We start from the raw sequence: 26,433 nt of genomic DNA, 5'->3' as shown, positions 1-26,433 counted from the left end.
ACAACGTCAGCAGAATTACCTCACTTCCACCTGTCCCTCCACACTGGACAGGCAGACGCCATTTCACTGGGGGGGCAGGCCATGGATCCTAACTGCGTCACAGTTCACATTTTCACATTCTGGACATATGCCACCATAACATTGTACAAATCACAATATGCATTGAACTGTAGTGGTTACAATGTACAGATAATGACCAGCTGCTCACTTTTTTCCCCATAGAATGCAACCGCAGAGGCTGAATAGGAGATGGGGACATCCCCCGTGGACAGACCCCCGGTGGACTTTGCAACAATGGAGTACAGGCACATTATCCTCACCTATAGACTTGACAGGGCCACAATCACAGAGCTGTGTGCCCAATTGGAGCCTGACCTGATATCTGCTATCCGTCACCCCAGTGGGATCCCCCCTCTTGTGCAAGTTCTATCTGTGCTCCATTTCTTGGCAACTGGTTCTTTCCAAGTGACAGTGGGCTTGGCAGCAGCAATGTCACAGCCAATGTTCTCAATAGTGCTGACCAGAGTGTTGTCTGCCCTCATCAAACACACGTGCAGCTACATCGTTTTCCCCCAGGTGGAGGATTTGGCCACAGTGAAGGCTGACCTCTATGCAATGGGACATATCCCCAACATCATTGGTGCGGTTGATGATTGATGGGACACATATTGCATTTGTCCCCCCCCCGCCGGCGAAATGCACAGGTTTTCAGAAATCAAAAAAGTTATCACTCTATGAATGTGCAGATGGTGTGTTTGGCGGACCAGTACATCTCCCATGTCAATGCTAAGTATCCAGGATCAGTGCATGATGCTTTTATCCTGCTGAATAGCAGCATCCCAAATGTGATGGGCCAACTCCAGAGGACAGAGTGTGACTAATAGGTGAGCCCGAGTTCCCACTCAGTGCATGTTGGTGTATGTGTGGGCCATATAGGATAGTGTAAGGCTTACAGTTGTCCCTCGATATTTGCAGGTGACTCTGGTTACCCCAACCTCTCATGGCTACTGACCCCTGTGAAGAATCCCAGGACAAGGGCAGAAGAACGTTACAATGAGGCTGATGGGCGAACAAGAAAGATAATAGAAAGGACCTTTGGCCTCTTGAAGGCCAGGTTTCGTTGCCTCCATCTAACAGGTGGATCCCTCTGCTGCTCACCCAAGAAGGTCTGCCAGATCATCGTGGCATGCTGTATGTTGCACAACCTTGCCTTGCGATGCCATGTGCATTTTCTGCAAGAGGAGGAGGCTAGAGATGGCCGTGTGGCAGCAGTGGACCCTGTGGACAGTGAAGATGAGGAGGCAGAGGATGAGGATAAGGACAACAGAAGTGCAGTCATTCGTCAATACTTCCAATGAACCACAGGTAAGACAGTGTTATTTCACTTTTCATTGACAGTTTGGTGTGTGACATTGTCACAGCCAGGCTGTAAATTCCTACTTCTATGCCCACTCACTGTACCCATTGGCATCTCTTTTTGCAGATGTTGATTCCCCACTATTGCTCCTGGTGTGTTCAGTGCAGCCAACTACAGGTATTTCCTATGTAAACATTACTGTACAGTTGAATTGCAATGTTTGAACCTTGTTAGCCATACATTTTTAAATCATTTGACATACTCCATACTTGTATTTTTTCAAAGTGGGTTTATTGCAGTGCTCTGACGAAAAGGGGGAAGTGCAATGGGATGGGGGTCGATGGAGGAAATTCCAAGTTAGAGTCCAGTCTATTGGTAGCACAGGTGCACTGTCCAAGGGGGCATAGGAAGGGGAGCAATTGCAGTTCATGGTGGACATGGTGACAGAGAGGGACATAAGAGTGACAATCAGGAGAGTCTTATTTTCTGGCGGGGGTCTTAGCAATAGTCTCTGGCTTCTGCCTGGATTACAGGGAACGTTTGCGGGGTGGTTCTCCTTCTGCAGGGGGAGGGGTGTTGGTGGCCTGTTGGTCCTTTGTCAGGCCCTCCTGTCCGCTAGCGGCAGCGGAGGTGGAAGGCTGTTCAGTAGTCTGAGTCCGCTGTTGTGCCACTGCCTCCCTCTTACTGTTGGCCATGTCTGCCAGCACCCCTGCAATGGCGACCAGGGTGGTGTTAATGGCCTTCAAGTCATCCATGATCCCCAGGTACTGTCCCTCCTGCAGCCGCATGTTCTCCTGCATCTTGTCTAGGACCTGGCCAGCGTATCCCAAGGAATGTTGGTATGCTCCCAGGATCACAGTGAGTGCCTCCTAGAGAGTCAGTTCCCTGGGCCTGTCCTCCCCCTGGCACACAGCAGTCCTCCCAGCTTCCCTGTTGTCCTGTGCCTCTGACCCCTGATCCGTGTGCCCACTGCCACTGACCCTAGGTCCCTGATTGTCCTGTGTTTGTGGTGTGCCCTGGGGTCCCTGTAGTGGTGGACACACTGCTGATTGACGTGTCCTGGGGACAGAGGTATGGGCCTGCTGGGTGGGTGCTGTGGTGGTGTTTCCTGAGGGGGAGGCTCTGTGGTGGTGTGTGACTGTGCCTGGGTAATTGACTGTCCAGTGGTCCCTGATGGGCCAGGTTGGTCATCCAGATCCAGGCAACCAGAGCTGCTGTCATCACTGTGGGCCTCTTCTGGGGGGGGGGGACTGGATGTTGCTTGCACCTCTTCTCCGGTGACATTGGCTGGGGTACCTATGGGGATGAAATGCAGTGTTATTGTTTCTGTGTGTGACATATTGTGCATGGATGGGTCGCCCTCTATTGTTGTTATTGCCCAGGCAGCTTTGCCTTGTGTGAGTTGTTATTTGGTGGGCTAGGTGATTGTCTCTGGTGTGCATGCTGTAGTGATAGGTGCACATGCAGGTCTGTGAATGGTGTCCATGCATTGGTAAGGCTTTGCATTGGGATGAGTGGGTTGTGATGGTGGGGTGTGTGTGAGGTGGTGTGGAGATGGGAGTGAGGGTGGGGGTATGTGATGGCATGCAGGTAGGGGGGTGATAGTAATAGAGAGTTGACTTACCAGAGTCCAGTCCTCCTACTACTCCTGCCAGGCCCTCAGGATGCATGATTGCCAAGACTTGCTCCTCCCATGTTATTAGTTGTGGGGGAGGAGGTGGTGGTCCACAGCCAGTCCTCTGTACAGCGAGTTGGTGTCTTGCTGTAATGGAATGTACCTTTCCCCCGTAGGCCGTTCCACCTCTTCCTGATGTCATCCCTTGTTCTTGGGTGCTGTCCTACGGCGTTGACCCTCTCCACGATTCTCCGCCATAGCTCCATCTTCCTAGCAATGAATATCTGCTGCACCTGTGATGCAAATAGCTGTGGCTCTACCTGAATGATTTCCTCCACCTTGACCCTTAGGTCCTCCTCAGACAATCTGGGGTGTCGTTGTGGTACCATGGGTGTAGTGTGAGTGGTGTGGGTGAGGATGTGTAGGGTGATGTGTTTGGGTGTGTGATGTAAGGTGCGTTGGTGATGTATAGGTGATGGTGGTATGTGGCTCTGGTTGTGTGGGTGCTCTCACTGTCTCTCTCTGCTGGCAATTATTTGTTGTCGTACAGGATTGTGGGTAATGTGGGTGGGTGTTTTATAGTGGTGTGGGTGTGTGGGTGTGGTGTGTGTATGAGTGTCAGGTGTGTGTTATTTAAATTGTCCAGTGCGGTGCTGTTTTAGTTTTTGTGTGTGTATTTTGAGCACAGCGGTATGTACTGCCAATGGTTTACAGCCATTGAATGTCCGCTGTGGTAATTTGTGGGTCATAATGTTGTGGGTGTTGTTCTGTTGGCGTAACAGTGTGGGTTTTGCTACTGCCAGTTTAACACTGACCTTTGGGCTGGCGCATTTGTGTGTGTTTCTGAATAGTGACGGATTGGTGTGTGTGTGTCATAATATGGTTAGCAGACATCCACTGCCGCCGCGGTATGTTGGCGGCAGTCAGCATGGAGGTAAGTGGGATTTACCACCAATGTCATAATGAGGGCCATAGTCTTCAATGTAGTGGTCCTTGTGCAAAGAATACTGGATGCTAAGGATGACAAGTGCCTTTCTGGGGCTACTCCTTGGTCCACTTTGTTGGAGGGGCAACTTTGGCCACAGGGATCAATGTCCCTTAAAGTCCTGGTGAGTTCAGTGAAAGTCCAGTTGCCACTGAACTACTGTCTCCCGTCACAATAAAACCAGTGTTTCAGTTTGGTGGGGTCTAGTGTCCTCCTTGAGTGACCAAACTGCACCCCGATAATTCTCCTGTGTCCAACAGACTCTGATGCTAATTTTGGGCATCAGGACTCGGTCTCTCAGGCTGCACATAAGCAGTCACTGGAAATCAAGCAATGTGGCTACATACTTTCTAGGGTGGTCTTCTTTAGCTTTTGTGGCCTGGTGCTGTAACTGGAAGAAGTTAAATGACTCTTGGAGCTCACTTTTTCTGTCTGGGGCTCAGGAGTGACTTTTCCTTGAGCCAGCTCCATAGGCACAGTCTTCCTTTTGTTAGCCCAAAGATCAGCAGGTGCAGTCCAGCCTTTGGTGCAGCCTCTCTTGTAAAGTCCAGGAAACAGCATGATTGTCTTTCTGTGGTTCTCTTTCCAGTACAGCCATGATCTGAGGTCTGGTTATCAGGGGTGCCATATTTGGGCACAGAAAGTGCCCTCGGGTGATTTGGTGGTTACTAGTCAATGGACTACCAGGTCCTCTTCCGCTGGATGATGTCCTCCTGCAATGTGTGGCATCTAGCTATCCCAGAATTCAACAGATTGCCCACTCCCAAGATGGCAGGACCACTCTCTCGGTATGTGAAACTTGGTAGCCCAACTCTAGAGGTGTTGCTACCTGAAGGCCACACAACCATGCAAAAACTGTTTGGCAACAGTTTTCCCCTCTCTTCCCCCGATGCCAATCTGTCTATGAGGACAAAAGAGTAGCCCTCCTGGTGTGTGTCACCATTTGCCCTTCAAAGGTGGCTTCCCTTTTGAAGTTTGCTTTCAGGGTTCACACTGTGTGGCTTTCTGCCATGGACAGGGAGAGGTAACACATCCTTCAATAGCAGGCCTGTATGGGTCCATTTCCTGGGACTCATTCCCACTGTAAGGCTGTCTTGTGGCTAACATCTGCGAATGGCCTCTGGAAAATGTGGGCAACTTTTCTAAAGTTGCCTTTTACTTAAAAGTTACATTAAACTCAGCTTGGTTATCAAGTAGTGTTTAATGTAATGATTATTGTGATACCTTGAAGTACCAACTTTAGTGTCTCATTCAGAAGTTAGCACAGCTGAGTTGTCAGTGTGTAACCCTGTACTTATCAATGGGACTAGGAGCCTTTCCACAACAAAAACGACAATTGGGGTTTTGGATGCTGGGACATATAAAAATACATGTCCTGCTTTTTAATGCACAGCATCTTGCCTTAGAACTCAATAGGTCTGCTGTAGGGGTGACATATATATTGAAGAGGGAGGTCTGTACTTTATCTTTAATTCAAATGCCAAAGTAAAGTTAGTTGTTTAGAACTGCCCTACCTGTCTGTATTAGCAATAAGTGCTGCAGCCCCTGGGGACACTTTAACTTACAGGGTCCTATAAGCAAGTTATCCTATGCCAATTGGCTAAAAGCCAACCCAACATTAGAACACCAGGGTTAGAACACTGTGTCTGGTTAGCAGGCCTCAGTGCATTCTCAGAGTAAAAAAAACAGAGGCACCATTCCAAAACTTCGGGATCATCATGCAAAAAGAGGCATTTCCTTACACTTTGGTTTTAGTAGGGTTCCTGGGTGAGAGATGAGCTCAGGCTCGAATAACACTCCTTCTCTCAACGTCGAAATAGGTACTTTTTCATGCAAAACTTCCACTGGCCGATCCACAAAAGAGGGGTACCACTTTTTTAAAGGGAGAAATGTGGGCACAAAGAATATTATAACATTTGTTATTATTATTGATTGAATTTCTGTCTATTATTGGCTTCTAAATGCAAGCCAGTGTGCAAGAAGGAATCCATTTGCAAAAAGATATCTGAATCACATGAAAGCATGGGTACCACCAAATTCGGAGTTGCACAGCTATCTGTTAAGCCTAATAGCAGTCTCTTGAGCACTTTTAAAATCAGATAGGTTTCTTTAATGCAACGTTTGATTCATTAGATTTTATCATATGAATTGAATCACAGTCGGAACACAATGTCGCTCATTTATTAGATCTAGATATCGCATGTTTTTGGACAACTAACAAACACTTGCACCCACAATATTCTGAGAGACATAATGGTGTGTTTTACTTTTCTAAATCAGTCACTAAGGGAAAAATTACAAATAAAAATGTGTAACCTATTTCAATTTTTCTGACTTATTTTCATGATTTTCTATTTCAATTATCAGTTTTTGTGGAAAAACCATGAGCTATCTACACAAGTTACCAATTCTAAATTCAGAATTTTGCCTAATTTTCAGAAATATATAGCTTTTTGTGTTGATCCATAGGATTTATACCCATTTCCAACACAAACGTCCAGTAGGTAGAAACCACAAAATTAGGAAAAATAGCCACCCACTGATAAAAAATGCAAACACTGTGATAAATATGGTTTTCTACAACTCTGCTGGTTTCCGAAAGCTGAGATGGTGATGTTAGCATAGCAAACCTTTTTTTTGATGCAATGAAAATACACTTTCTTGCAGTGCACTTTTTCCAGTTTTTTTCCAGAAAGCAAAATTGCTATATTTCAGTTCTTTTCTCATTTCTCTCCTGGAAACTCCTCTAAGTTTGGGTTCTGTTACAATCCTCAATATGCGGTGGGAAGAGGATGCAAATTTAGCATGGAAACATTTTGTGAAAAAATAAGTTATGAAGACTTAAGTGTGAAGTACCTCAAATAATAAGAAAATAGGCTCAGAACTCAGCAATTAGAGGATCATAGCCAGGACCAATGGTTTAAAGTAGAAGGGGAGGGCCAAATTATGTGGCAGGGGTGACCTAATTAGGTGGCAAGAAGAGACAAATGATGTGGCACAATGCGGCACATTTTGTGATAGCATTAATTCATTATTTTGACATTTTCCAGTTGTTACCACTGTCTTGGCATAGGTTGCACCTCATTGGTACCGGTATAATATACATAAATATTGCAATAAGAACCAAAAAGGTGACCAGTCAACCTTTGTAAAGGACTTATCACTGCACAGCAACACACGTTGCTGCATTTTGATTAATGTTTGAACCGCTCTAGCTCGAAAAAAATTTTTTGTTAAAATTAAAAAATCATTCAGCAGATGGTGGATTATGTGACAAATGTAGCAAATCCATAATTACATGAAAGACAAAGCAGCTGTGCTATCTTATTATTGTGGTGGCCCTGGTCTAGCATATTGGTACACCCAAAGTTCACTCCATGTGCATCAGCAATGTACCCCATCTGCACCCCATATTCACAACTCTTGCACAGTACTTCTACCTTACCTGTGCAACACATTCATTCTACCTTCACCAGACATTCATGCAACCTGTACATTATATTTACTACACGGTAACACTCTATTCATTCCATTTGCACACTACATTTACTCTACATCCACCCCCTATTCACTCTGCTTGTTTGTAACTTAAATTCTACTTGTACGCCATGGAAGCAGAGGCCCCTCACTACATAACAACTCCAGGTATGTAGAATCCCTTCTGAACCTCATGCTGACCTCTGACCTTTCTTCTCCGCAGACCAGCTGGGATAAGAATGAATCTGCTCACCATCCTCCTCTTGGTAGTGTTGACCCCATGCAGCCTTCCGGTAGAAGACAATAAGATCTCGGTTCCCTGCTCTGGGCAGCCAGGTTTTCCCGGAATCCCAGGTTCTCATGGCAGTCCAGGGCTCCCAGGAAGAGATGGACGAGATGGACGTGATGCTGCACCTGGGCTCCAAGGGGCTAAGGGCGATGTCGGGGAGCCAGGTAAGCACAGGTCTCCACTTTTTTCAGTGTCAGGAAATGTTCAGCATGAGGTTGAAGAAGGTATATTATATATCTAGAGTGGCAGATCATGCCTAGCGTGGAGACCTCTCTGTACTCCTTGTGCAAGAGTGAACCATGGTTGTTATGGTACTTTCCCATGAACAAACTGTCAACCCAGATTTAGCATATGAACATGGCATGTAACCACCAGCATGTCCTCAACTTGGAGGCATCGCGTGCTCTCTGTCCTGAACTTAGCTCTGCATGGAGCTGGAGGTGTCTGAAGGTGTAGGATAGGGGTGTCAAACAACAGGTCCAGGGGAGCTGGATTGAATCCATATTTTCAGGATATTGACAGAAATTGCATTTGTATATAAAGCATATGAATGGTATTCATGTATATAGTAAGAGGAAAACCTTCAAAATATAGCATTTTTCACCCTTGTCGGACCTACCCTGATCTAGACGTACTTTTCCCTGCTCAGATCTAAGCCTCCAAAAGATGTGTCCTGCTGGAGAGTGTACAACATGAGACCACTCTAAAAGGAAAGTTGAACCTTTTAGAGACATGATCCTTGAAATACTATTTCACCTCGTGGGTAAATGCACAGTCTGCGGCCTTTAAGCTTTTATTGCCCTTACTTAATGCCCACTTGCACTTACTGAGTTATAAATGACCTAATAATGTAAGAGCCTCTCTGTGAAAAGCTTACATTTTCTTACTTAGGAGACAAAGAAAGCAACTACCAATGAAAAAACCTAACTGATAGACACCAGACAAGCCAATTGAGTAATGGAACCCAAAGATATGCATTTCTGAGCATTCAAAAGTTTACACTAAAGACAGATAGGATGGAAATCAAATTGATTTATAAAGGAAGAACTTTCCATGGTTTAAAAGGTGTTTGAAGTTGCTGCAAAGCATCCTGGTTAAAACAGTGAATGTTTGAATTGTTAACATGACCACACTTGGCTGCTTTGGTACTTGAGTTCAGGCCACTTCTGATTTGATGAGTGTTTAGCAAAGCTAGCAAGAACAGCATACTGCTTCTTTCTACTTGTAAATCCAATTACCGTGTTGCTGCTTTTTGAAACTTTTTGTTGTAAACTAAGCGCCATTGGTCTAGACTTTTGTTTTCATGTAATAGAAGTGGGTTTAACAGAGAGCAGAGGAGGTTGTTGGGTACCAGGAGGCCACATCTCTTGATGGAACAATGCCTACTGGTTAATTCAACCCTTTTTCATAGCTGGGAAGTTTGGAGTCTGCCATAACATTGACAACATTCCACAGCTGCATTTGTCGCCTCAGTCTAGATAAGATGTCTTCTCCAGCACTCCCCAGTGCACTTCTCAACAGTCACTGTAATTTAGTTGATGGCTTATCAGAGGAGTGTGTCAACCTGATCAAGAGGCGAGCCCAGTGTGAAGGTAATCAGGTCAGAGGGAGAAAGGTCTAATGGCACTTGTTGTCCTGCTGACGAAGGCATTTACACTCAGAAGAAGGGCAAACAAATTTCTAGAATTTTAACAACTGTAGTCAAGAGTCAATAACAGATCTCAACACGTTCATCCTGTCTACTATGGGCAGGACCGTTCAACAGAGTGTCTGCATGCCCAGCACAGAGGTGATTTTTCAAATGGCAAGAGTAATAGCGCAAGCCTAATGCATTCAATGCTCTATGGATGATTAAATGCCCTTTGTCACAGAGACATGATCTTAGCACATCAACAAGGAGTTAGTTCCTATTATATGGTCCCAATTAACATGGCCCCAATAAAAATGAAAATTCAGGACAATTTCAAAACAACCCTACCATACGGATGCCCACATAACCAATAATTATGGAGCTAAGGTTCCATGATATTTATCTTAATGTAAGAATCTGCACCATTCAAATTACTGTTTTTAAGATAACCAGAGACTATGAACATTTTTCCCACTTATATGAATTTACACCAGGTGGGTTTCCTGAAAATATACTGTGGATCCGATCCTTGTGGATCAATGACAGATACCAGAAACCCTTTTGGTGTACAGGTATTGATGTGTATGCTTACCTAAGTCTTTGGGAGAGGCTCCATGGATGGAGAAAAACAACCTCACCTGAGCCTATTAGAGCCTCTATACATGATCTTGATTTGAAAGTGTGAGTCAATGTTTGTGTCAAAGGCTGTAGGTAATATCACTCTCCATTTTGTGCTCAAGGAGACCTCTTGTTTTGCGCATCAACACCCACTCATGCTGAGAAATCTTTTTTTAGGTCTAGCCCTTTGGTTGCAAAAGATCTATTGTGTGGCTTACCAAGCATTTACAGCGGGCTTAGAGCCTGTAATTTGCTTACAATTGATTGGCATTATTGTCACTCTCATTTGCTTGGTTCTTACTCAATTGCTTTCTTGTCCGAGCTTGTCCATCTTGTTTTTGCCACCCCTAGAAGCAAAGCAACATTTCCCATCTCCTAACTGGTTGTCTACTGTTCCTCCACAGCTAACTTTTATGGGATTACCTTTATCTTTTTTTTACATGATCTTGATTTACATGATGCATATGTTTCCCAGAACTCTCCCTTGAGTACTGTTCCCCTGCCAAATATGCACTGCCAGTGGTCTGTATTGTTATCTCCCTCATGATTACAAGCTCATTCTCGTTTGCTTGTTCCCCTACTAAACTCCTACCCTTACTGAGGTGATCTACCCCCCCAACCCTCTGTTGCTGTCCAATGTATAGTGTACAAAGTAATTTTTTTATTTTTTTATTTTTTCTTAGGTGGACGATGCAGCAACTTGCAGCTCGCCCCTCTGACTTAAAAAATGCTTTCACACTAATTTGTTTTCCTATTTTCTTATTTACTGATTCGAAATGGCACCTGCACCATGTTATAGACGCACATGTATAATGATGCAAACAAGCGCATACAAATTGATATAGACGCATTATCATTCTTTTTTTTCTGTTTTTTTCATTTTTGGCCATGTTGAACAGCATCGCCGAAAAGGCATTGACAAAGCCAAAAAGTCACAAAGGCAAGATGTGTTGCCTTTACCATCCCTTGTTTAAATTGTATCCTTCACAATCTCGATTAAGCATCCCTTCTTGCCCTATTTGTTCTTCCTTCCTACCTCTGTCCCCTCCTTCCTTCTCTTCCTTTCTCCTTCCTTCCTTTACTTAAGCATTCCTTCCTTTCTCCCCCTTCCATCCACTCACTCTTGTTTCCCAGCTCTTGTTGCATTTTAACACTGCCAAGGTGCTCCGGTGGAAGTTCCTATTTCATTGTTAAGAGATCAAGAGATGTCTTTCTATTAGGTTGTCAGCCGATGTTTTCGTATGAGACCCGCACAGATGCCTCGTGGTGTAACTCTACATGCCATGCTCATGTTCAAGACTCTAAAAGTCCTGTCTTGATGGATTCAGCAAGCCCTTACTCATGTCTTACAGTCTAGGGGATGTCTCTTTGTGTAAATGTGCCTGCCCCTCAGCAGTTGAAAGGCTTGTAAAGAATGTCAGCCTCTAAGACTCAGTATCAATCTTTGCTCAGTTCTCAGGCAATAGGTGGTGTTAGAATACCTGTCACATGTGCTCAGACTAGCGACTGTGGAAGATATCACTTAGCAGTGAAGTGCCTTTGTGTGTCTTTGTGACAGAGACAATATGTGATTTACACAGTCAATTCAGAATCTTCAATTCTGTATTGTCTTATTGTTAGAACCACATGCTTCACATACATTTTAGCTGCTTTCCTTGTCCTGGCATATCTGAACTACTTCAGCATTCAATCATCCCCACAGTGTAGTGACCCATTCATGTGACTCACACTATACTCAATCTAACTTATTTCCAGTGCCTTACAACCACAGTCTTGGATATTTCTATGTAAGTATAATTTCAAAAGTGGGAGAAGTCCTTCGTAAATTGTGCAGGGTCAACTTCAATGAATATAAACACTCCTTGATCACACTGCCTGCTGCCCTCTACATTGTGAAGCCTTTATACTTTAATGACCAGATGTACATACATTGGATTTGCAAAAAGTTGTTGCAAGTTACGAACCGACTTTTAGCGAATCGAACAGTACTTTACTAACCAACCTATGTACTAATAGGTCAGTTCACAAAATACCGAATCACAGTGGGTCACTCATTAAAGAGGTTGGTTGCAAATTGCACCCCACTACGATGTGCTGTCACCACAGGCATGGTTGCCAGCTCAGGGCCGCAGACCACCATGTCTGTGTATAACTCATTTTTTTAATATGTAGCCCGTTTTTCTTAAAGGAAAATGGAATGTATTTACAAAAAAAGAGAAAAGTATGTAGAACTATTTCTTAAGTGTGGGCAGTGGGCAGGAACACTGCCTACTATCAAAACATGCTTCTTGGACCATTCCTGGGAGCAGGGTCCCCTGCAACCCATTTCTGTTCGCAAATGGGTTACCACTTACTAGAAAGTGTATGTAAAATATTAATGTTTTGCTACTGCATTTCGGTTGCAAAACATGAATACATACCATAAGGAATTACTGTTTGGAAGGGAAGCTGTAAACACACCCCTTCCAAATAGTGATGCCTTATGATTTCCTAAACCCATTTAGCAATTCGATGAAATGTTATTGAATCACTAAATGGATACAGCCATTGTAAAACCACACTTAGTTGTTGTAAAACCTGCATCTTTATACCCGCTTATAAACAAGGCATCCATAGATGCAGATAGCTTAAACTCAATAGTAACTGCCCCATTAACCCTATATTCACATCACCATACCCCAACTCCATTTACTACACTGTCACGAGTTGTCACATTGGAGCATTTGGCCCACCCTCCACACCATAAGATCCTTGCAGTCCACAGATAATCAAACTTTGTGCCATCAAATCCAGCATTCTTCTCTATCAAATTCCTCTTTTTTACTACTCTTTATCATCTGACACATACCCAACTTCCTTCAAATCTACAGTAGTTCCCTTGTTCCCCAACATTATTGAGGTCACACCCAATACATTTATTCAAAACTGCAACACTTTTGAAGAAAAGGAAAAGTTGTGGGTTTCTCTCATGCCTTTTGCAGAGTTATGCTCTTATGGGGAGGAGTTTTAGAAGTCACAGAGACTTTTCAGATATTTCTCGTCTGCTGGTGATTTTGCCTAGCCCACCCCAAATCCTGAAATAAGTGAACAGATGCAAAAGTATTGATATTTTATATATATATATATATATATATATATATATATATATATATATATAACATTTGTTATGTGCTATATTCTCCTACAATAAATGTGTGTAAGAATTATTGTCATACTTATTAACAACTCACAGAATAAACTAAATAAAAGTATGAACCCTAAATACACTCCAATTGTATTTCTCTGCACATCCCTAACCAATTAGTCCAGTCCCTTGTCAACTGATTTACAGTGTAGTTTATTTTATAATATTTATATTGAGACATGTTTACGCCAAACTTAACTTCTCTGCATTGCAATGTCCAAATTATCTGTATCTTTTATTACTTTTTCACACGTGGTGGCTTATGGAAGGAGCAGGGGTTTGCTCATGCTTGGCTTCAGTTTGTGTTACCCAGGATTGTAAATAATGCTTTTGTTCAGATTTCAAGAAGTAAGCAGAAGGTGCTGCTAATGTACCTCTTCAGCTACTCTGATACCATCTGTAGGCGAGCACGGCTGTTTGACTATCCCCTGACAAACTAGAGGGCATGAAATTGAAGGCAATACTTTTCTTCATTGAGATTACTATATCATTCTTATTTGCCTGGCCCCTCTCACTACTTGCCATGCAGATGCTAATGTAGCCTTATGGAAATGACAATTGCCACGTCAGTGTATACTGTGCTATATTGAAATGTTTGCACTAATAAAAGAGGTGCATCTCAGGCTTCTATGCTTAAGTGTCCTGATGATGATCCTTATATTTAGAATGGATTGAAACATCATCGACTTTGCACGCAGACCCTTTTCTGTGTGTTTAATTTGCTAAGGCTGTCCTGTGGTTATTTGAATTGTGACTTAAACAGATTTCTATTTTGGTCACGTTTTTGCCTGAGCACATCAGTATTTCTGTTCTTTTGGCATTACCTACTACTAAGATTGTTAATAAACATTGTGTTTTTAATTTTAGATATTAACGCATCGTGGCACAACAAAATTCATGGCTGTTATTCAAGACTATTCGTTTTCCTGTAAGGACCTTGGTTCCTTTAAAAAAAATACATCTGCTTTTAGGCACCAAGGGCCACATGTACGAAATACAGGTTTTGTGACTCGCAAACCCTTATGTACAACAGTGTCAATGACACTGTTTGCGATTCGCAAGGGGGTCGCAAATGACCTACCTCATGAATATTCATGAGGTAGGTTGCAATTTGCGACCCCATTGGGAATGGCCGCCCTCACAGGGATGGTGGCCTGCTGGAGTCAGCAGGCCACCATGTCTCTGACTGCTTTTAAATAAAGCAGTTTTGTATTTTTTAAATGCAGCCCGTTTTCCTTAAAGGAAAACGAGATGTATTTAAAAAAAAAAAAATGAAAATGTTTTTGCTGCCATTTGCGAATGGGTTTGCACCAGTTTGAAACTGATGTTAACTGCGATTGTTTGACACCGCATTCGCAGTCACAAAACAATCATACATGTGACTGCGACTCACAATTAGGAAGGGAACACCCCTTTCTAATTGCGACTCGCAAACTCTTTTTGCAATTCGGTAAATAGAATACCGAATCGCAAAAATGAGTCTGTACATCCCAAATTGCATTTTGCATGTCGCAAATGACTCGATTCGCCATTTATGATATGCAAAATGCTTCGTACATGTGACCCCAAATGAGTAATACACTCCAGTGCATTCTATGCACAAACATTGGCCTTGTTAACAAGCAGCAAGCCCTGTGTTGTATGTAACATCAAATAAACATGTAATAATAGCCATGAAACACACACATTAACCTACTGCTGACCCATTGTCTCCCTCCAACTATTGTGAAGGATCTGAACTTCTACGCCTCGCCAAGGCTCTGGAATGCTCGGTCTTTAATCACCTTGCACTTTATTTTGCTTCCACGAATCTGCTTGCTTAACTCTCCCCAACACATTTTTCGTACCCCTCTCTCCATGGATTAGCACGGTCTTATGGATCCTACCCTATCCCAAATACCTATCACAAACAACTTTCGCCCACCCTCATAATTTTCGATCTATATTCTGTTTTTAACTGTGTCGATTGCCTACCTCTGCTCTCTTTTCTACAGTTACTTGATTCTACTTTTCTACCATAACAAAGGCTGAACACACTCAACCTGCAAAACCATTCATTCTCAGTCACTTGGGACTCGACAACATCTAGCTCTCTCAGTGGCCGCTGAATTCGTTTTCCACTTTAGGCCCTCTCCATTTTATGCTTTTTACCATGTACACCTCTTCCATTAGTGGCCCTATCTTCTCATTTGAGTTATCTTGTAATCTTTACACATGGCACACATCTTTTTCTCTAGCATCCTTGTACAGAATTATGTATCACACACTTTCTCACAGTTATCAGACGTTGGATGGGTCACTAATTATGGACTTCTCCAAATATGATGTCACATACTTCTACTCATCTCTAGCATAAATATCTCTTAGCAATATTCTCTACTTTCCTGTGATTCTCTGAAACTCAACTCCTCAGCCACAAACATTTATGTTCTCTCCACTCCATCATGAAATGGATGTCATCATTATCAACATAGCTATAGCAATATGATTTCAGTTATTTAACATAAATACAATTCATTCACATGTACTTGTCAACACTGCCAAAACACTTTCACTCATTAGTATTCAGATTCCTGGACTACTTTAATAGTGTTTTACTCTCCGCTCCTCCAAACTACAGGCAGGGTCATAACTGTACCTCTTTATGATTTACTCAAGCAAATGCTGCGGGCAATAAGGGGCGGCCCCTACGGGCTCCCCAGCTAGCATCCATCCTAAGAACGGCTGGAGCTGGCTCCATTGTTTTGCTCCTTCCTGGCGGTGGCGGCTCCTCCTCCAGCAGCAGCAGCTGCAAATTGAAAAATAAAAAGGATTATAATCAGTGTTTATTATAGTTTTTATTTTCCAGGTGGTGGGGCCACAGGCGATGACTGAGATAGAGGGGGAGTGCATAGCACAGCACTCCCCTCAGTGCCCATGTGTGTTTGACTGGCTGTCTTGGGCCGTCCAAACACACATGCACACTGGGCTCTACCCAACCCGGCACTGTGTTGCCAAGTTTGAGAGAACAGGCAGAGGCTCCCAGTCTGAATGCTGCTTTCATGCTGCCAGTAGTATGAGAGCCGCGTTCGGATTGGCTGCAGGGTAGGCTGGGAGCCTGCGCCTGCAGTGGAGGCAGAAGAGTCGAGTGGTGGTGAGGAATCGGGCAATTGTTTTATTTTCTTTTTTTTTATGTTTCTGTTTGACGTCATCCCCCGATCCTTCCCCGGCACGCGCCGTCTTGCCCCTTTTCTGCGCAGCAAGCCACTCCTGCTGCCTGGGCTAGAGCAGCTTACTCTTCTGCTCCAGCCAGGAGGTTGCAAAGTTGTGGTCCGTGCTTGAGAGAATGCGGGCAGGGAATCAAATTATTATTCCCTACCCACACTCTCCTGAGCAGTGAACAGCATTTTCCCATGTGATGGGATCCTGGGACAGTATTTGGACAAAATATTGGATTTTAAATATCAAGCTACAGAAATATGGAGTTTTTAATATTGTTGCACATAAATATCGTGATGCAAAAATATTGTTGACAAAAATGTTGATTTTTTTAGGTAAGTAATATCGTTTTCAAGAATATCTGTGTTAATATTGCTTTCAGTAAATATTGTTTTTAATTATATTTCTGTGTTTTAGTACAAATTTTAATCATATGTTATATATTGTTTGTAGAATTGTTGATAATTATTTTAAATATAGTTTATAATTTTAAATTATTTATAATTCTTAATTTAATTGTTAATAGTACTTTATAGTGTTGCAGTGGGTTGGGAGGTTTGTATCGGTACAGAGCGGGAAGTTAATTAAGTATAATTAATTAATCATTAACTTTAATGTATTATTAATTATTTCATTGATAATTATGTAAATTGTGTAATTATTATTATATTTTAAGTCATACTTTAGGTGCGGGTTGTTAGGACTGTAGGGATGTAGGGAAGTTAATTAAGGAGTAATTGATTAATAATTAATTATTAATGTACTGGTAATTATTTAATTGAAAAGTGTATAATATATGTTATTATATGTTTTAAGTTATATTTTAGGTGCGGGTTGTTGGGTTTTTATGGGTATAGGGTGGGAAGTTAACTAAGTAATACTTAATTACCAATCAATTATTAATTTTATTAAATTATTTTGTTGAGTTATAATTATGTAAATTGTTTAATAATTATATGTTTATGTTATATATTAGGTAAGGGTTGTTGTGTTAGAGGAATAAGGTGGGACGTTATTTAAGTAATTAATTAGCAGTGAATTATTCATTTATTAATAATTATTTTATTGATTACTTAATATGTTGAATGTGTTCTACTTTTTTATTTTAATTATATAAAATAAATTATGGGTTGCAAGGTTCATGGGAATATAGAGTGAGAAGTTAATTAAATAATCAATTTATGACGTGTTGTATTTAATATAAATTATTAAAATAATTAATTATATATAATTCTTATATTAAGGGTTTTATATTTTTCGGCAATGAATAGAGTTACTAAGGTATGTTATGTGTTTGAAGAGAAATGCTTTCTCTACTGCTGCACAGAGTGGAGCGGTAATAGTAAATATTATCCCTCTGGAGTCCAACACTTTTCCTACTGATGCACAGACTGGAGTGGGAATATTTAATTGAACCCGGAGAATAGTACCCCCTGCAAACGCCAACCCTTTCCCTACTGTTGCAGAGTCTGAAATTGGAATAATAACTGTTACCCCTCCAAAGTCCAATACTTCCCCTACTGTTGCACACACTGGAGTTGGAATAGTAAATGTTACCTCTCCAAAGTCCAGCGCTTTCCATACTGTAGTGCAGAACGAGTGGAAATAGTAAATGTTTCCACTCCGTAGTCCAATACTTTCCCTACTGTTGTGGGGACTGGCATGGGAATAGTAAATTTAACACCTCCGAAGTCCAAAGGTTTATCTACTGTTGAGCAGACTGATGTGGGAATAGTAAATGTAACCCCTCCTAAATCCAATACTTTCCCTACTGTTCCAATCACTGGGGTGGTAATAGTGTATTTTTTATGTTTTTGTTTAAATATTGATTTTTAATATCTGGGGATAGAGTGTCCCTTCCTCTAATAAACAAAACATCCTCTGCAGATCTGCAGTACAAAAGTTGTTTTGACCCCAGGTGGCCTAGGAGGGCAGGGTATCCCTAAATGTGTTTTTTAACTTCTTACAGGGCAGAGGACTGCCAGCCAGTTTATATCTTGGCAGTTAGGATATTCTGTTGCAATAAAGTATCCTTACCACCAAGCTAATGGTCCACCCACCTGATCTATATACGTGCTGACCAATGGTGTAACCATGGCAGAAGCTACTCCATCTTCTCCATGATTAGACCACTTCCAAAGGAGTACGGTCTGTCGCAGAATTGGCTGTGTGCCCAACCGCCCAATTAGAATGAGTGAACGAGTGAACATATAGCCATTTTTTACTGTCCGTCAGTGCCAGGCAACCCCTGGAAGTGAGGGACAGTAAAAAAGAAATAATGGCACCCTAGCAATGAGAGATGACTCCTGTGGCAAGGGGGGCTTTATCTTTTTTATTTTCAAAAAGAAGATCCCTTTTCAGGGCACCCACATATCTAAAATACACTGTGGCTGGGGGGAAGCACTGGAACCCTCCCGGCCCCTGCTGGCTCCCCAACCAGCACCCACTGTGAGTGCCGGCAAAAGGCCTGACACTTTTTATTGTTGTGGAGTGCCACCAGGGATACCCACATCTTTATGTAATGTTGGTGGCTAGGAGAAGGGGAACCCCACGCCACCCTCTCCAAAATAAAAAGTTATTGGTCCCATGGGGCTTCAAAATGGCTCTGGTAGGTGGGCAATGCCCCCGCCACGTTAACAAGCAATTGACCTCGGGAAATAGGGTCCCTGGTCCCTACCACCATCTTAGGGTGGGTGTCCACATGCCCCTTTTCATTTACAAATCAGCCCCGAGGATGGGGTGCTTAAGGCCCAAAAATGACTTGGGACTGGGGTCTGCGCACCTCACTAATGAATTTGTCCCTGGGGATGGCAACCTTGGGCCCTAAACCTGACTTGGGAAGCCAGGGCCATTCACCGGTCAAATTAATTAGGCTCTGAGGCATGGAATCTAGGGGCCTGAAAATGGCTCAGGGAGAGGTTTCTGCCCCTGCCCTCTATTCTCATGAACGTGTCCCTGCCCCCTCTCGCTAGCCCTCCATGATTCACTGAACTGCCCCTGCTGGCCTGCACTCCATGGTCAGCTTGCTGCACCTGCTCCTGTCCCCTTCCCTCTGCCCTTCATTCGGCAGGTGCATGCTCCGCCTCTCCCTCCTCCCCTGCCTGGTCCATGAGGCTGATCCTGTCCATGCCATCCTGCTCATCATTTTAAAACTGCTGCCCCTACCCTCCTCCTGCTAGCCCTCTGTTCACCATCTGTGTGCCCATATCCCATCCTGCAAGTCTACTGTGGTCAGGTTACAGCCCCTGCCCATGCGTCAACTTAATGTCCCTGCTCCTGCCACCCTGCGCTTCATTCTCTGTGTGCGTGCTCCTCCCACCCTCCTGCCCTCCATGTTCTCTTGTGCTGCCCCTGCAGGCTTTTAATCTGTGGTCAGCTTGTTTCCCCTGCCACATTCCGCCCAGACCTTCATTGTCTGAGTCTGTGCGGTGCCCCCACCCTCTTTTCCTGTGCGGTCTTCAATGCTGCCACTGACCTTCAGCTTTCCATCTATGGTTAGCTTGCTGCCCCTACCCAGTGCCTCCCTGCCTGTTTTTGTCAGAGTCCAATCCGCTGTCCCATTCTTCCTGCCTTGCATGGTCCAATACGCTGGCACAGCACCCTGCTGACCCTTGGTCCTTAGCTTGTTGTCCCAGTCCATGCCCCTGCCTTCACTCTCCAGCCCATCGTGGTCCATTGTGTTGCCACTGCTCCTACCACCTGCCCTGCATGAATAGCTTGCTGCCCTTGCCCTGCTCCCTCGTGTTTTTTACTGTTTGCATGTTTGCCACTCCTCCCCTTACTCCTGCCCTCCATGGTTAATTGAGTTGCCACTGCCTGTTCTTAGAGGTCTGTTGTGCTGCATTTGTCCCTCCCACCTGCCCAGCATGGTCAACTTGCTGCACTTGTTTCTGTCCCCACCTTCCATAGTACTAATCGGTGCCTCTGCCCAACCCCTCCTGTCCTCAATGGTCCGTTGTGCTGCCTTTGCCTCTTCTGTCTGTTCTACATGGACTGTTTTGCTGCCACTGTCCGTCCTGCCCATCTTGCTTGGTGAGCTTGTTGCCCCTGCCCCTCTTCCCTGTAATTCATTGTCCCTGTCAGTGCCCCTACTCCCTCACTCCTGCCTTCCATGATTCGCTGTGCTGTCACTCACACTCCTGCTTGCCCTGCATGGTCCATTTTGCTTTCCCTTTTCCTCCACCTTCTCTGCCTGTCACCTCAAATCCACTGTACCCACGACCCTTCCTCTACCCTCCGTTGCCTGAGCCTGTGCCCTTATTCCCTCCTTCAAGCCCTGCATGGTCCACTGACATGCCCCTGCGGCCTCTCTCGTACACTCCATTGTCTGCTGTGCTGCCACTGCTCCCCCGCCTTCCCAGTGTGGCCTATTGTGCTACCTCTACCTCTACCTCTGCCACCTGTCCTATGTGGTCAGTTTTCTGCCCCTGCCACCTTCCTCTTGCCCTCCATAGTCTGTGTCCATGCTCTACCCTATTCCTCGTGCCGTACACGGTCTATTGTGCTGTCACTCCCCCTCACTCCTGCCCTCCATGGATCTTTGTGCGGCCACAACTTCTCTTGGTTGTCCTGCGTGGTTGGCTTGCTAACACTGGCCTCCTGTTCCCTGCTCCCCATGATCCTTTGTTTTGCTGTTGCGCTCACGCCTGCCTTGTTTGGTCCATGGTACTGCCCATGCCCTCATGCCCTGTGTGGACAGTTTTTGCCTTTGACCGTACTCCTTCCCCTTCCTCTCCCTTTGTTTGTGTCAATGCCCCTGTCCACTCCCTCCCTACTGTATTCTAAAGACCAGTGAGAGCACTTACATTCTGTATTTATGACAAAATTGTGGCAAAACCATAAAACCCAAAGCATTTTTTTGACAAATGAACACAGAAATGATAGTGCTCTAGAAAGTTAAAAGGAGGACACAATTTCTGAGTTCTTAAATAGCTACAAAGGGCTTTTAAAATGGTTTCTATTTTTATGGGTTTTTTACAATCCAATTGATCACTTGGTTAAATCTTGCACAAGTTACTTAAACCTTTTGCAGGCTTTTATCGTTGTGCCACATTGGACTGCATTTGTTTGATATTTGGCCTATATTTGAACTCTTTTTTCACAAACAGCCACCTTGGGAGATTTTTTTATTATCAGGGTCCCTGATTTCTTCATTTACTGGACTATCCTCTGTAGGAAATACTTTCGGTTTTACAGCTTTGGTTCCTCCAAGATGGTGTTCAGGTGTGCCACAATTTTGTCATAAACACAGAGGGGCATATTTACAAGAAAGTGGTGCATCAGTCCCAATGCGCAACTTTTCTTGTGTCGCCACTACCACACCTAACGAATCCATGGTTGCAGCGTATTTACAATACTGTGCACCATGGCTGTCATTAGGACAATAGCATCAACATTTTTGACACTATTGTGGTGCTTTGCTACACTAGGGTCAAACATTTTGACACTAGTCCAGCAAAGCACATGGATGACCTTTGAACAAAATAGGTGTGTCACTTTAACGCCTGAAATGGTGCAGTGAAATGTTGTAAATTTCACTGCGCCATTTTTTTGGGCCTCCCTGAGTCGGAACGCCCCCTTGCATAAATTATGCCTGGTGCAGGCATAATGTAGAGCAAGGTTTTACAAAGTGGCACAATGCAAGCATTGCACCATTTTGTGAATACTGCACAGGAGAAAGGCCTTGTTAACACCGCTTTAGCGTAAAAAAAGAAGAAGCTAGGGCAGCGCAACGTGGTGCTAGCGTTTTGTAAATATGCCCAAGAATGTTGACACTCTAGGTCTTCACTGGAACACTGAGGTAAAACTGCAGATAATCACTAGGGAGTTACGTGGCATGCTGCTGCTGGTGTTGAAAGTATGTGTGCCAGTCTGCATGTCAGAATGTTTTACTGAAATGGATGAGGAAAATGTGTCCTAATTTTGCTTTCTACAACACTAACCATAATTTCCATCACAAAATGAACCCTCTAATTTTGTTAATTTTTAAAGGAATTGTTTTAGGTGTTTACAGCTTTGATTCAATCAAAATGGCTTAAGGTGCCAGACGTTCGTCATAAATAAGAATATTAGTGCTTTAGTTGTTCCTTAGAACACTGTGGGAGGCTGCAGTAAAACACTAGGGAACAAACTGACAGGCTGGGCCGTCTCTTGAAGGTACATGTTTTACTCAGTATGTCAGACTTTATTCTCACATGTCTGAGGAAGATAGTGTGACTTTGAAAAAAATATGCAGTCATTTTAGCTTCTGCATCACTTTCCATAACCTCTATGAGAAGCAATAGTTTTATCTCAGACATGATTCAACAAATCAGGCACGTGATAAGCATTTTACACAGGGTAATATCACCCTAGAATACCCCTTGATTCCTATAGTGAATATATTACCACCAACCATTGATTTATATTCTGATTTAAATCTGTTATCACTATTTATATGTGTTCCTTTTTGTGACCTTCGAAATCAGGCCTTTTCTACAATGCATTTCAACTGGGACTATGCCCAGAGTCCTGTAATGGCTGCCACAACATGTTTCCATGTTTCTTTGGGACCTCCTCTACCCCCACATGTCCTTAGGGGTCTGGGTTGTTCATTCTGAAATATTTGGTTGAAAGTTTATGGTTCTGAACAGGCATAGGTTGGAGAGAGAAAAGGAGGAGAGATCTGCTAGGACATACTTTTTGGTATCATCCCATATCTGATTGCCATTGTGAGATGTTAAAAAAACAGTTGTAGCTTATAGGTCATTAAGAAAGGCAGTGATGAACTAAATTAAAATTTTCCATTGGCCAACGATATGTGGTAGGTTCTTCAGGTATTCCGTGCATGTTCACTTAGTGATGGGTGGTTAATTTAATTGCTGTGGACTGATACAGTACTAGGTGATGGGCATGACCCAAAACACTTTTATCTTATGTGAATGTAAGTGTGTCAAGCAATGTATAGGAACAGCAATTCTCCAATTAACATAAAAAGAAAATCTTGATTTAATTGAAGACAACAGAGGCTAACATTGTGCAGTAACCTTTGCGGCCCCAACATGCAGCCCTTTAAAGAACAACAAATACATCATAAAGCATTAGAATATCCAGACAAGATATATATATATATATATATATATATATATATATATATATATATATATATATATATATATATATATATATATATATTTTCAAGGCACGCAGTCATCATCCTCTTTTAGCTGCGATGAAACAGGATAAATTCTTCATTTTCTGCTAAACTTTAATATAACTTGTCTGCAAATAAAAACAAAAATGAATCCACAAGAACTTGATGATATACCTTTACCCATTGTAATGATACTAATAAACTTATATTTATTATTTATTTATTTATTATTCTTTATTTTATTTTTTCTCCTCATAGGTTGAGGAGGGTGGGGTAATGTTAGCCTCCGTTGTCTTTAATGAAATCAAGATTCTCTTTCCATGTTAATTGAAGAATCACCATTTCTTTACAAGTCTGGAGGATACCATTATGCCTGTTTAAAGTCACCCAGCAATACACAACACACAAGCTCCACAAGTCTTAATTAAAGTTTGCAAAAGTATTCAAGTTAGACCAATCTGCTGCTTTTAAAATGTCTGTTAGCGAACCACCTGCCCAGAAAAACTTGCTAGCCATTGCACCAAATCTAGAAAGATCTACTCTTGCTTCATTCATTACAACTCTCACCCATCTAGCTAAAGTAGCTGTTGAGACTGCTTTGTAAGGTTTGACATAAGACAGTAATACCTGTTCCTCTCCATCTGCCGTAAACTCCAGCTACTGTCTCTCATATGATTTCATACATTTTTCCAAGCATAACTTCTCACACTCATGAAAAAGAGGGATAAACAATAGTCTCCGTTATGGTTATAATCCTTTTCTGAATGTTAAAATGTACCCCTTCAGGAGAATAAACCTATCCAAAATTCCCAACACCTTAACATCAGAAACCCTTCTAAAAGAAACAAAGTAAAGGCACTAACTTCAAAGAGATCTGTCTAAGCAAAAGGTAGTTATTACTTGGCTATAAAGTAAAAACTTGAAAATTAGACTAATGTCCCATAATGATTTGTAATGAGCCCTAATGGGCCTCCTTAATCTTACTCCCTTTATAATGCTCCTGATCCAAGGGTCACTCACTACTGCAACATTATTAACTAAAGCACATCCGGCAGAGATAGCTGAACTGTAACAGTTAATAGTCCTACGTAAGAGACCAAACCTGTGACGTCCAAAGGGGTATCACTAGAATGATTCTGCATCCTTCTGAACTGACCTTCGTCAGCACTTTCTGGATCATCGAGAAGGTGGGAGAGGCATAGCCTCCCTCTCTTTCCCAATCCTGGAGAAAGGCATCCACCGGCATTGCCCCAGGGTCTGTTTGTCAACCGAAGGTCCTGGGAATCATATGTCAACCATCTTTGAAATAAGTCCACCTAAACTGGACCCCATAATCTATGAATCAGACCGAATACCTGTGGATTCAACTTCCAGTCTCTGAAGTTCCTGAGGTACCAGGAGTTCCAATCTGCCCTTACATTTTACTGATCCAGAATGTATTCTGCTCTTAAAAGTATCTTGTGATTCCAACAGACATACCATATTTGCTTCGCTAGGTCTGCCAAAACTTTGGATCTCGACCTACCAAAACAGTTTATATAAGAAACAGCTGTAAAGTTGTTTAAACAAATCAGTCATACTGTTCACTGATCTCTTTGAATGTACTCCCCAGTGCAAATTGCTGGCATACAATTCTAAAATCAATTCGGGAACATTCCCAAAGATAGTTTTGCCATTCTAAGACTCTATATTTTTCAAACACCATTCCAGATCCTCTTGAGCATCCACTGACAAGGAAATTGGTTCTCCATACCATAAACCTTTCCTCAGAACCACAGCCTTCAGCCTCTGAAGGGCTCTGTAATGTAAGGGTCCTGGGGAAATGGCCTGAATTGAAGATGACAGTAGTCCCAAGACTCTTCGTCCCTTAAGGTGATTGCATTCCCTGGTACGACCGTCCTTATCTCCTTCCTTATATTTATTACCTTCTCCTGCAGAAGAGTCAGTTGGGATAAGAAATTATCCACCAGACCCCAGGAAATCTATGTTCTGTGTTGGGACCATAACAGACTTTTCTACATTTATTATGAATCCCAAACTCTGTAGGCGATCGTTTGTCCAAGCCGGATGTTTCAATTATTCTAACCTGTCCTGGGACATTAGCAAAATGTTGTCCAAATAAATTATTAGTCAGACGTCTCTCTCTCGGGAAGGCTAATACTGGGGACATTGCCTTTGTGAAACATCATGGAGCTGAAGACAGCCTGAAGAGTAGGCAAAGTAACTGATATAGGACACCTCTCCACATAAATCATAGATACTTCTGACCGTTCTTTGCCATAGGTATCGTGAAATCTGCATCCTTTAAATCTAATTTCATTAACCAATCTTTTTCCTGCAAAATGTCCCACAGCAGATGGATTTCTTCCATATTAAAATGTCTGTAAACCAGGAACTTATTTAACTCCCAGGAAGCTAACCTTTGCCCTTCTTTACGAGAAAAACCATACTCACAAAACCTTCCACCTTCTCTGACTCTACTACTTGAAGAAAAGCCCCTTTCTCTAACATCTGGGCACCTCTGCGTCTATCAGTTCCATCTTTTCTGCATCCAAGGCCAACTCTATTGGCTGTTTGTGTTGTACAGGTGTCCCACCCAGAACTCTATCCTGAAACTAGCTACGGTCTCTAACACCCAACCGTTTCCTGTTATTTTCTCTCAATTGCAGTGGAGAAATATAGGCCCTCATTACAACATTGGCGGTAAAAGCCGATTACCGCCATGCAGAAGACCGCCAACACACCGCCGCAGCCGCTTAATTCCGCCACAGCTCTTATAACCCACATCTCGGAACCCGTCTAAATTCAGACACCCACACAAGTCACCCACACCAAAGGTCAGTGATAAACTATCAAAAACAAAACCTCCACCGTCACGCCAACAGAAATACGCCCACACTATCACGACACATGAATCCAAGCGGCGGTCTTTCAACCGCGGTATTCCA

General features: G+C 43.0%; 1 protein-coding gene across 2 annotated transcripts in view; it reads left to right on the top strand.

Annotated features, from left to right (window-relative positions):
- The window catches only part of C1QTNF5 (C1q and TNF related 5), a 77,747-nt gene that overhangs the window by 19,364 nt on the left and 31,950 nt on the right, over positions 1-26,433 (top strand). For both annotated transcript variants that reach the window (XM_069224845.1, XM_069224846.1), the window contains exon 2: positions 7,658-7,887. In XM_069224845.1, the coding sequence (XP_069080946.1) occupies positions 7,658-7,887 (230 nt within the window). The remainder of the gene's footprint in view (positions 1-7,657; positions 7,888-26,433) is intronic.

Source organism: Pleurodeles waltl, chromosome 3_1, assembly GCF_031143425.1.
Source record: "Pleurodeles waltl isolate 20211129_DDA chromosome 3_1, aPleWal1.hap1.20221129, whole genome shotgun sequence".
Classification (NCBI taxonomy): Eukaryota; Metazoa; Chordata; class Amphibia; order Caudata; family Salamandridae; genus Pleurodeles; species Pleurodeles waltl.
This window is presented reverse-complemented; position numbering and strand designations above follow the sequence as displayed.